At 34.3% G+C, this 13,039-nt stretch overlaps 1 protein-coding gene across 1 annotated transcript in view; it reads right to left on the reverse strand.

Moving 5' to 3' along the window:
• Window positions 1-13,039, reverse strand: part of LRP1B (LDL receptor related protein 1B) — a 572,531-nt gene that overhangs the window by 67,763 nt on the left and 491,729 nt on the right. Inside the window, exons 67-71 of the mRNA XM_026088976.1 lie at window positions 9,709-9,825; window positions 5,118-5,224; window positions 4,343-4,472; window positions 3,230-3,336; window positions 2,199-2,331 (exon numbers count right to left, since the gene is read on the reverse strand). Of these exons, the coding sequence (XP_025944761.1) occupies window positions 2,199-2,331; window positions 3,230-3,336; window positions 4,343-4,472; window positions 5,118-5,224; window positions 9,709-9,825 (594 nt within the window). The remainder of the gene's footprint in view (window positions 1-2,198; window positions 2,332-3,229; window positions 3,337-4,342; window positions 4,473-5,117; window positions 5,225-9,708; window positions 9,826-13,039) is intronic.

Below are 13,039 nucleotides of genomic sequence, written 5' to 3' on the forward strand. Positions count from 1 at the left end.
CTTTCTTTCAGTATAAAAGGGTTCAGAACAGGTCTAAATTTTTTCCAGAAAATTAATTTACATCAAATACCCAGCATGCAATAGGGTGTAATGTTCACATTACATTATTGAATATGATTCACTCCCATTGCAAGCATAACTTAAGAGCACTAAGAGAAATATTATATTATTTATTGTTGTTAGAGGACAAATATACACAATTCAATATATACAATTCAATTATTTCCAATATTCAAATTCAACATATACAATTCAAATGTTCAAATATATACAATTCAAATATTCAATTGAAATATTTCCATTAGAGGAAAAATATATACAATTCAAAATGGAAAGACATGAATATAAATAAGATTGCAATCACATTAAAACTGTAATTCTAGTTGTACATTAAGGTTTTAAAAGGCTGATTTTTAAAAAAAATGCACACTGGGCTACAAATACATACTACAAGGATTGTTTTAGAATGCTTTAGAATAAAACTCCATTTGTGTTTGCTGTATTTCTAATGAGGAAAAATTAGTTTTTCTAAAGTACCAGTGAGATAAACTGGCATTTGTTCTATGTGATTGCTCTGTCTGTCATAATTCTTTTACAGAATAGATTTCTGTAACAAAAATCATAATTGTAACATAAATACAAAGTATTATAGCAATAACCAACTAGACAAAAGGCTTCTTATTATATGATAAGCAATTTGTATTTCACAGGAGCGCCATTATGCCATCCAAAGAATAATGTGGGCTTCAGATAAAATGAAAGTGTTACTACTTATTTACACTTCATTGGTTTTAAAGAGATACAGTCCAGATATTTTAAAAGGCAGTTTTGAAAAACACTAAAAGTTGTCTCCTAAACTTTTAAAATGTCATTGATTTTTTCAATATTCTTACAATGACTCAGTCTTCAACGCTTCCAAACGTGGTGTTTTTCCTTTTATACCTAAACATCTTTGCAACATTCTTCCAGCTTTCTTCATTTTCTGGTCTCTTTTTCAAACGTAAAACCATCCCACATAACTTCTCTTTTTTCCTAGTTGTAAGTACAGTTTAACAGATTTAGGACAAAATAAAGGGAGGATATTTTACTCAGCAGTTGCTTGTTTCTTCTCTGATTATTATTATCTATTACTGTACTGCAATATGCTTTTGAAGTTACAGGTGTATTACACAATTGCAGATGACTAATTCACAGAGTGAGAGTCACTGGAAGAAAATAAAAAAGAACTACTAGTTGCAAGATCATTAATCTATGAAAAAAAAAAGCTGTCAGAATGCTGAGGAAAATTTTGCTTTTTTAAAAATTTGCTTTAATTTGTTTGACTGAGAATTTCTTTGCCACAACTACTGAATTACTACACCTATTAAGAATCCTAGACAGCATTACAGTGCTACTCCTTGGTAGATGAAGCAATGCTCAGTTAAAAAAAAAAAAAAGATATTAAAATTTTTTGCATCGTCTAACCCTCAGGAGGAACACTATGGGTGACTTCTTTAATGATGTTTAATTGCAATATATATATATGTATGTATGTGTATATATTTATGTATGTATGCATACATATGTAAATATATATGTGCACAAAATTGAAAAAGTCTTATTAGATCAGGATTTGTGAATATTCAGCAACTATCAGAATTAGATTAATAGATGTATTTCCCAAAAGCATATCTGGAAGCTTGACCATAAACATGAAAGTTTGAGCACAAGGTTTAGCTTCATATGAATCAACTTATGCTATGGGCTTAGTTCTCTGTGAGGAGACAGAACACTCGAGATGTGATCTTGTAAGTTCTGGTTTGATGCAAAATTTCATCTCCACAGAAGCAGATAGAAAACTGGTTCTTAAACTTATTTATTTAGCAATTTGTCATTAAATTGCATGGTTTCGTAAATTATTGTTACCTATAAAATTACTGTAAATTAACAGGACTTATATGCTTCCAGTAATAACACATAACCCTCTTTTGGTCCTTGAGAAAGGTCAAGTGAAGAAGGAGAAATGAGTTGTCAGTTATAAACAATATGAGTTTTGTTTCTTCATCCAGCCATTTATGAAACTGCAATACTGTATTTGTCAAAAGAAGTCACAGGGCCTTCATTGCATCACTCACAACACTCGAGGTATCCCTAACTTACATTGTGTTTTAATACAAAAAAACAATAAAGTAAGCCTTTTAAAGAAAAGTGTGTCTCGCCTTGGTCACAGTTTTCTTCATCACTGCCATCCACACAGTCCTGGATTCCATCACACAGCCATCGGATAGGGATACAGTGGGCCTTATTTTTGCATCGAAACTGATCTTCTTTACATTCTGTTACACAATCCATCTGTGTGAATACAAAAGTGAACTAAATATCAGTTAGCAATAACAATGACAACATACTTACAGACAAATACAACATAATTTACTGATACTGTTTCATTACCCAGCTATTTAATGTAACGTAGTTGTCCCTTCCTAGGGACAGTGTAATTTGAATAGTTATCAAACTCCAAGTGAATTGTAATCATTATGTATGCTCTCATATTATTTCCGTACGTTGCTTAGTATTAGCAGTGGGAACAATGGCTAGGTTTACATTTCTGAAGTCATCTGCCCCAAGAGAAACAGCCCTGAACAAGAGGACAGCTCGTGCGAACTGGCTCACACCCATGTAGATCAGGACCGCATCCTCCAGAGTGGTCTGTCTTCACCTGCACCATGCAGCATTTGGCTCAGGCTCTAAATGGCATCTTTATGGCTTGGAGAAATAACTACTACTTCTGGTCTTTTTTTCTTGAAGTCGTCCACCAAGGTGGTGTTTTTTTTAAAAAAAAGATACCAACCATACTACCTGTGGGAAGAGCATTGGCATGAAGGCCCACGGGGAGGGGAGTGCAGTGCCTGCTAGGATTATGTTAGGTGACTCTAGAGAACAGAGGGAGCCAAATGTGACACCAACTTGTCCACAGAGCCAATACAGAGCAGCCCCTGAAGCAACCCCCCGAACCACACTCAGGTTTGGACTTAGAGGAAACAAACTCGTTCACACCAGAATAAGGCTACTGAGCAAACAAACATCAGGCAGTGTAAACTGCCAGGGAACCAGGGTCATAAGGCTATGTCATTTGACAGTATTGAATGGATGTAAAAATAAATCTTTGACCTTTTATTATTTATTTATTTACAGTTCCTAAGCTCATTGAAAAACAGTACAAAAAATTCAACAGCAATTTGTCAGTTACCTCATCAGATCCATCGGCACAGTCATACTCTCCATTACATTTCAAAGATGCCGAAATACAGCCTCCACTTGCACATACATACTCACTTGAAGAACACGTTGGAGATGCTAATTACAAACACATATTTTATTAAGAAAAAGACAATTTATAAATAAGTTGCTTTATAATTCAGTGCTTTCATTTGGTTAAACATAGTGAATAAACATCTAGTTGTAGCTGACAAGAATTACAAATACAAATTAATTTTGGACAAAACTGAACTGTCTTGCCCTAAGTAAATTGTACTATGATAGTGGAAGGATATTTGTTTTTTATGACTACCAAATTTCTTTTCCTGTTTTCCTTATGCTTGGTAACAGTATTAACTACAAACACGCATATATTGATCTGAATATAAAAAAGTGCATGTTTAAAATATAAACCCAAAAGTTAAATAAGTGCTTGTAATTAAATAATCTTAATTTATAAGACACCATGGTCTTGGCAATTATACATTATTACAATAAAATTAATACATATTAATCATAGTTTCATTTAAAGTATAGATGGAAATTTTTTTTGCACTGGGAATCAGGGGAGTTTTCCATAGAATTCTCTCAGCCTCAGTGATCTATACATAGCTTGCAAAAAATTTAGCAAAATTCACGCAAATATAAAGTGCATTTTCCAAAAAGGTAAAAAGGAAATAAAACAATAACAACAAAAATGATAATTCGCTAGAGAAAACCTTTGCATGAGGACTGATAAAAATGGACCACAAAGCAAAAAATCCACAGTGACAGTTTAGTAATATGCCAAAAATTACTCCTTTTGTCAGAGAGGAATGTGGTAAGCTGGATATACATTATTGAATTCTGTTTCAGTATAATTAAAGTATCATTCCCTACAACAAACCTTATGACGCATGGCTGTACATAAGTAGGTTTTTCAAATCATGAGTAGAAAGGCACAAATTCAAATGAAGGAGGAATTTCAGATTTCTTTGCATTCCTCGCTACTCCTAGTGCGCAAGTTATCTTGGTTTGTTGACTTGATTTCTCCTTGTTTCACTCTGTTCTATCCCTTGTTTCATTCATTCATACAAAACTATTCTCAGCATTATTTAAACAATACCTGTTTCACAATTTTTCTCATCATCCCCAAGCTTACAGTCTTCATGACCATCACATTTCCATTTTGCTGATATGCACTGACCATTGGAACACTGGAACTGATCTCTTGAGCAGCCTGTTTCACAATACCTCTGTTACAATAAAATAAATGTATAGCTGAGGTCAAGAGTTTAATGTAGATGTTGGTAAATATACAGCTAATCAGAGAAGTTAGAGCCCAGAATTTGCCACATTATGAAATCCTTTAACAACTTGTGACATTAAATGTGTTTGTGTATATGATCCATGCAACATGGCTTGCACCCTCTAAGTGGGCGGTAAACACCTGAGGTGCAGCATTCTCAGGAAAGAAGGAACAAAAGAAAGAGGGAAGAACAGAAAAATAGCAAAACAAATATTCGGTGAGCTTCTGCTGTACAAGCGAAAAGCCCTACATTGTGTTCTCAAAAAAAACCCAAACAGCCCTTCCTCCACTAAATTCAACACTTTTTTGTGTATAAACTAATGGTTCCCCAAATATCCAGGATGGGAAGAGGCTTTGATCATTGACAGGGGACAAAAAGATGTAGTTAGACTACTGGCAAATGTGACTCATTTTATTTGCATGTTTCCTTTTAAGGATAATTCATTCTATAGGTTTAGCTTTGATATAGTAAAGACATTTTTATATACGGTTTCATGCGCAGAATTCCGTAACTGCTTGTTAAAGTATTCATATGGGGGAAATATAATGCTACCAATTTTCTAGAGAATTTTTTTTCCTGGAAGAAGCCTACCTCATCTGAGCCATCTGCACAGTCATAGTCTCCATCACACCAGAACCTTGCTGAAACACAATCTCCATTTGCACAGAGCAAGTCTTTCAAAGTGCACGTCTGAGGCTCTGAATAAAGAAAAGAAAAAGTAACAACCCTAGGTTTATTAGCATTTCCATGTAATGTTTTTATGTATATAAAAATCCCCAAAACAATGAATGATTATAACAAAGTCAAAATCAGTAACTCTCAAATATCTTAAGGATTTTTTTACTGTAGGATTTTGTTTCATAACATTTTATAACTAAATTTCATTTTTATATATAATAAAACAGTCATGCAAATACCTTCAGTTCTCTCAAACTTCTTTTGAAAACTGTAAGTGATGCTGGATACATAAATGTTATTTATTTTAATAAGTTTTTAACTAGAAATTAAACTTGTTTTGCACCTGACAATAAAGGATGTAAGTAGGAGTAAACAGATCTTTGATTTTGAGTCATCTAACAGTATACCTTTTATCTCATACCTTTTCGCACATGTTTATGTGAAGAATTAGCTACCCCTGTGCTAAATGTTCAAAGCAACAGTGTTGGCATGGTAAATGGAGGGTCTAAAAAACAAGGTTTGGAGTTTCAAGAAAAATAATTCAGTTTTCCAGAAATTAACTACAGGAGAAAGCATGAGAATACTCCACTGACTTAAATACTGACAAAACGGTTAGAGATTTAACAGAGCAAGAACAGAGTGAGTTGCAAAAGCCAGCGGACAGTATAATTTCAGGGGGGAAAAAAAAAAACACTACTGTCAACATGTTAGAAAACACAGGAAAAGAAGGAATAAAGGTAAGGCCAAGGATGGAATTCCAAGTTATTTCAGGGAAGGGAGATGCTAGACAAAGAGGAATCTAAGGAGCTTACAGACGGGAAGGATACAGTACCAACTGGAAGGTAAGTCAGATATTTTGTGATAAATTAAATCTTTCTTCTAATCTGTGGAAGGAAATGAAGCCCAGTAGGGAGGTCTGAAGTCATTACAGAAGGTGTACACTGAAGAGGAAGAGTAGACATGAAGTTAATTCAAGGTCTAGGGAAAGCAAACAGGAGAGGCAGGCTGTGGAGAGCGATGGAGACGGTGGGATTGCTTGTTTCGGCCTGTTTGCTTCCCTACTCGCACAAGCCCTGCACTTTTGCTGTTGCTGCCACCACGAGACGGTTGAGGGAAAGAGGGATCGGTGGGGGAGACTCTCCCAGCAGATCACCACGTCCCTTCCTCCTGAGGATGAGGACCAGTACCAAAGGCACTGGAGAGAGTGAAGACCCGGGCTGGACTTTAGATCACTGGATCAAATGAGGGTACAGTAGTAGTAGAGACTGAGCAGAATTTAAGCAAGTCTCTACATGATTTAGACTTTGACAGTTATAGAGTTATGTGAGAGTAGGACTGAAAAGGCAAACAAGGATTATTTGAGAGGATCTTTCCATCACAGCAAACACTGAAACATGTAAAAATTGTAAAATCAAGAGTAAGGATTATTTGGCAGGACCTTTCCAACAGAGAGATAGGAAGAATTCAGACAAATGGCAAACAATTCGGTGACTAAGCCAGTCGCAGTGTGACTAAAACGGAGTGAAAAAGGAGAGACTGAGAGCACTGTGGGCACGGATGCTGATGGATCAGGTACATCCAGTAAAGGGTTCTTTAGCTGGTTATGGAAGACAGAAGCATGGATGCTTCTGAAAAAGATAACACAGTGAGTAGAGAAAGCAAATGCAACATTAAAAGCTTCTAATAAAGAAGAATTTGGTGAATACCAGCATGAGAATTTACCAGAGGTGAGTTGCACAGATCTACAGTAAAGCAGAGCTTAGGGTTTTTTTAGTTAGAATATTTTGATTTATAGAAATCAAAAACTGTTTCAAGAAAGGGGTAGTTTTCTTGAACATTTTGGGTTTTCTTTTTTTATGTAAACTTCAGAAAAAAAAGTCAAAATATGCCTATTTGAGAGTTTTTAGAGGAATTTCATTTTTCAGATGGGCACAGCTTTTCATTTTGAAATTGCAAGAAAGTCATAATAAAGGCACATCTAGAGCAATTGCATCAGTTCTCCAGCAATGTTATTTTCAAGCAAAGGTTAGCATTATATGGATTCTTCAGACTATATACATACTTCTTTCTAATTTTTTCAAAGAAAAAGCTCATTGTATGTTTGCAAATCACTGACATTTGATTCCTTTTGTTCTCAACAGGCCATGAAGAGGAGGTTGAAAATATGATAAATTATGTAAAGGAAATAATTTGTGGAAAAAGTAATTCACACGCAAATAAACATTTGTCATGTTTCTATACTGATTTGCAAAATATAAGCAAATACGATTTCTATACTACTAATGAATTATTTATAAACAGATATTTGATTCTAGAAAAATGCAAACAATGAACTAACTTCTCATTTCTCTGTCTGCAAGAAATATTTCTGCTGCTGGAATATAACTCTGTGATTTACATATGAACACAGCAGAGTACTTCCCCATCAGTGCTCATACCATTATTGAAAGGAATAAGTATTAATAGACCTCTGTATACCCAATAAAGGACAGCATCTTTCAGCTTCTATTTTATAAAAACAATGAAACTCCTTCCTGAGGAGGAATTTTTGAATGATTAGAAAGAATTTTATTTGAAACATAGCACATTAAAATGTGAAAGAAGATCATTTTAAGTCTGAAAATATTCTGTACAGCCAACAGACAGATTTGTCATCAACTTAAACGGTAGCAAGAACAGGATCTCATGGGAAACATTTAAAATCATTTCACATTTGAGGTTCAATTTTGCATTTAATGAGCATATGTATTGCGATATGCCATGAATTGGAAGGATTTTGTTAGGATATTATTATCCATGCACTTCTATACATTTTTTTTTAAAGTATCTGAGGTATAAACTTATACTGTACTTTTTACCTGTTTGTACTTTTTCCATATGTTTGCTTTTACTCAGAATTCTACGTCTATAACAGCTGTTACAAAGCCAACTTAAAAATATTTGGAACCAAACAGGAAGGTGCAACTCCTATGCAGAAAAACAAGTAACAGCAGCACAAACATGGGATAGGAGCACTTTAGCCAAAATGAATTAGTGTGCATTGACCTCCAGGTTCATCTCAGCATCTGGCAGCAGATCACACAGAGGAATTAAGGCACATACATAGGACACACTTTTTTTCTAGGCATCAAAGAATCAGATATAGAATATCTCTAGTAAATTACCAAAATATACTGTTGGATACATACTTTATGGAGAGGGTAATTAAGGTACCTAGCAAGGAGGAGCCATCTAATTTCATTTATATTTGTTTCATTACACTTTATTCTATAAGTGACTGGACAGTACATAAAGAATTTTATAAATCTGTTTCAAACAACTGAACAATATTACTTATTTTCCCAATGCTTCAATGTTTTAAATTTTACAATCTCCCACAAAGTTAAGAAAACTTTCGTGTGTCAAACTGAGGTATAACTGTAAATGGCTCTGAATGACTGACATAACATTTTCTCCTTTAGATGAAATACTTTCATATGGTAACTGTGCTGCTAGGGATTTCTGTAACTTGCATCATTTTCGAACACAGATAGTGATTAAAAGGTAGGCATACAAGTCCACTTCAACTTTTCAAGCAAAATGGCCTAGTCTTCAGAACATCCCGAGTACCTGTGGATACCATGTCTCGGAGAGGAGAAAGGGGTACACAGCACTCGCTCAGTGCGAGAATGCCTAATGTTACTGATTCTAGGCTATTTCCTCAGAAAATATGAATATATATTCATATATATACATACATACATAATACATATATATATATACACATTCAGGATGATTCAAGATTTTCTACACAAAAATAATAATTTCCTGGATTTCTAACAACTGTGAGATGAAGAAAATCATTAGAATTTGTCATTTCTTCATGAGAACCAGATTTAAATTAACATGTTGAAAGTGATATTACAGAGATATATTAGGCATTGAGGTTGCTCATGCGTAGGGGAGAACTAGGTGAACAGAGCTACTTTCAGTAACAAGGTCTACTTTATTATATAATTAAGCACTTTGAAAGTGGACTTCCCAAGATACAAACAACACAAATCGTCTAAGGAACACACAGAATATAATGGGCAGATAGTGTTTGATCAAACACTATTGTTGGCAAATGTTTATCCCTTAAGGCAACAGAATAGGTTTTACAGCTCTTATCTAGACATAAGAAATATGACATTTAAGAGAGAGCAATGTGAACAAAGGCAACTAACTCTGATGATACTTTATTATATACTCTGAATTTGTAAGGTCATTGAGGAGTCAGTCATAGGTCAGGCATTCTTGCATAGCTCTTTCATATAGAATTACAACTCTTTATGAGAATGAATACGACTGGAGAATTGGAGCAACAGATATTTTCAATTCCGGTCAACTGATTTTCCACTTATCAGATGGCCGTCTATGAAAACATGCATGTGTAGCTTACCAGTATTAAGCTGCAAGTTTCCTCCTACTTGTTGTTAAAGTGACTCTACACCTTATAACATATGCTTAGGCAAAAGTTACTTACTACAGTTTTCTTCATCAGAATTATCACCACAATCATTCTGGCTGTCACACCTCCAATGGTCTGGAATACAGTTGTTGTTTTTGCACTGGAATTCGTGAGGCCCACAAGTTTTTTTATCTGTAATTAAGATGACCATCATTTACATCACTGCAGACAAAGAGTCAAAATGGGAAAGACTGCTGCTGAACAGCGACATGAGAATATTGCAAGGTATATTTTAGAAGGAGCAACCATAATACTGAAAACGTTACTTTCAGAAATAAATAATTAATTAAAGCAACCACATTCTTTACGATCCTATTGATTCCTTCATACCAAACGAGATATGCTCATAAACCATATGATAACAGCCAGAACGTGCATGTTGAAAGTGTAAAAAATAGGACAAAACTGTAATGTGTTTTAAATTGATAAGTTTTCTGAAGCAATTTTTACATGAAGGGATGGTATGAGATTTAAACATTTAAAACAGACTGCAAAATCTGTTGTAATAACTTACTACTTACAGTAAAGTGTGAAACTCAAAAGTGATACACAAATTAGCATAATTGCATTGACTCTCAAAAAACCACACTGACTTGTCTTGAATTTTACTGTAAAATTGCTTTATGAAAGACCAGGTCCCAGTAAGCTACAAGAGTAATATATATAGTAATATACAAAATATGTATTTCCCAAAGCTCTGATGACATGCAAAAATTTAAGACTAATCATACCTAACAGAAAACTTTGCATTTTGATTTGTATTTTTATCAGTCATTAGAGAATGGAGGTTTACTTATACAAAGTAAAACTTTGTAAGGCAAATAAATCTAAACTGAGATCAATTTTCTTCATATAGTACATTTTCAGTGAGCTTTCCTGCGTACATAATGGTACTATAGGCAAAGCCTTTTGTGGATGCATGAGCACTCTGAACTCCTCCAGTAGGAAGGAGTTAACTCTGTTTATTCGTATCTTTTATTTTCTATGTAATTCCTTCAGGTTCTAAGAAGCAAGATGAAATGAAGTAAGCTAAAAAGATATCACTGACATATTTTCATTGAAAAAAGCACATCTAAAATAAGTTTGCTTTATAAAAGCCTCAATGACATATTTAAAATTACATGTCACTCTGATGATATTTCAATAGAAATTTCTTAACTTTCCATTAGACTATTTCACAGCATGTCAGTTCAGACTTCATGTTGCTATCAGGCCACTTGATGAGTTCTAATAAGTGATAGAAAGAAGAAGGACTGAAACACTAGCTTGAATCAACCTGCTTTCTCTGCCTGTGAAATAGAAGGACCACGTCATGAATTATAGATACCAGATTCAATGGTATGGCCCAAACTGCTGCTTTTTTTGTTTTTGTTTAAGATGTGGTTCTGGAACTAGAATAAATCAAATCAATTTTTGAATATCAAGAAAGTGAAGGTAAACGGTGTTCTTGCTCAGTTCTGCAAACTCCAAAACTTGGTAATCACAGTACTGTCTTTTGCATTTGATCTCCATTTTCTGCCAATATTGTGATTACACGTAGCTTTCTCCCAAATTCTTTTTCCTGTGGTGTTTCTCAAGATGGTGAAAACAATTCAGATGCAGTCAATATTCCTGCCTCTTTCAGATTTCAGTTTACCACAATCCCTACACAAGCTTGCTTTATAACCATGATGTGTCAGATACTTAAATTGGCAAGCACTTAAAGAACATTTAACATTACATATTTTTTATATATATATATAAAGACACTCTTCTAATTTGTTTCTGTATCTTTGCCAAAGCCTAAGTTTCAAACCAGGAATCTATCCTATATTTATACTACTTCCAAGTAAAGTCTATAGTCCTGTATTAAATATACATGCCCACAAAATGAATCTTGAAGACTTACCACAGATTATATTCTATTATTTCAGCTATCTGCTAGGATGAAGAAAACATACAATATATCTTTTTGTATTCTTCATACAGAATTCTCCAGTTCTCAGGGATGCTAAATCCACTTTCTGGGCTTGCCTTTTTTTAAATTTACCTGGGTGTAGTCTGACCTTATGATTACCACTTGAATATTAATCCTTCTTCTTACTCTATTTTTTAATCAAACACAAAAAAAATTTCTTTATGCAAAATATTTTGATGCTTGGAAGGCTCTTTTTTCTTCACTTCAAAAATCTTAAAGCTTTATTTTTCCCTTGGGATGATACTGATCTCTCATAGCAGCTTACAGTTGACAATGTCTGCTACAAGCCAGATTTGTTTGTCTTGGATTTTTTTCTTCATGTAAATCAGAGACCAGGAAAACACTAGGACAGTAGAACTAGGATATAACATAGAGGAAGATTTTAGAGAGTTGAGTAACAAAAACCTGATCTCTTGGAAGGATACACTTACTGGCCTCAAAAGTGCAGCACCTTATTTTTTGAATGGTTGAACCCTGAAAAGCAGAAACAGACACACGTGCATTTTGTCATTTTATAACTGTCTTCAACACTGAAACTGCTTTCTGTTTTTCTTAAAATGAAGCTGCCTTAAAATGGGAAGTTCTAGGTAAGAATGGTATGAAGTGAAAGTAGTAAATGATGGTTACTCCATTTTCACATTTCTCTCTTCAAACTACCACTATTAAGAGATCAGTGGGTCTACTGCCGCAGACAAAGCACTTTTTTCAGATATTTGTGTGACTGCCTGCGGCTGGGGTATATCTTTTGTGCAGTCATATCTAATATTTCCTTTCACAAACAGTTCTAAATGAGCAAAAAGAAAAGAAAATAGGATGAAGTCTTGAATGTAGAAAAAAAAACCCACGAAACCAAAAAGGTTATATTTACACCTTTAAAACATTTTGATTCTAATCCCAATCCCAGTGAAGTAAAACTGCAACTTTGCCACTAATTGCACTGGACCGCAGATTTTGGATTTTAATTCCGTGTTGTGTGTGTGTGTGTGTGTGTACGCACGCGTGCATGTGCCTGTGCATATGCACGCAGACACCTAAAAGAGACGGAATCCAAAATGGATAAAAACTTGCTTTTGATCAAGGATCAGCTAGCTGCTCAAGGACCTGGCTGTCTGTCACTGATACTGGATATAGGAAGTTCTTAGGTTGCTGAAGAAAGTTTAAGTTTATATTAGGCATCCTTCAAAAGTCTCATGGAACATATCCATCATCATCATAAAAAACCCCACTTTAACTCTTTAGGCTAAAAATAAAATTAATATTAAAAAAAAATGAGGAAGCAGAACATAATCAGACTAGTACTAATGCATTATGCTAATACCTCAAATACATATAACCTTTAAAGCAGACTATAATCATTTTCCAAGACTAAATATAGCTTTCTTCATATTC

Source organism: Apteryx rowi, unplaced genomic scaffold (assembly GCF_003343035.1).
Source record: "Apteryx rowi isolate R43461 unplaced genomic scaffold, aptRow1 scaffold_8, whole genome shotgun sequence".
Lineage (NCBI taxonomy): Eukaryota > Metazoa > Chordata > Aves > Apterygiformes > Apterygidae > Apteryx > Apteryx rowi.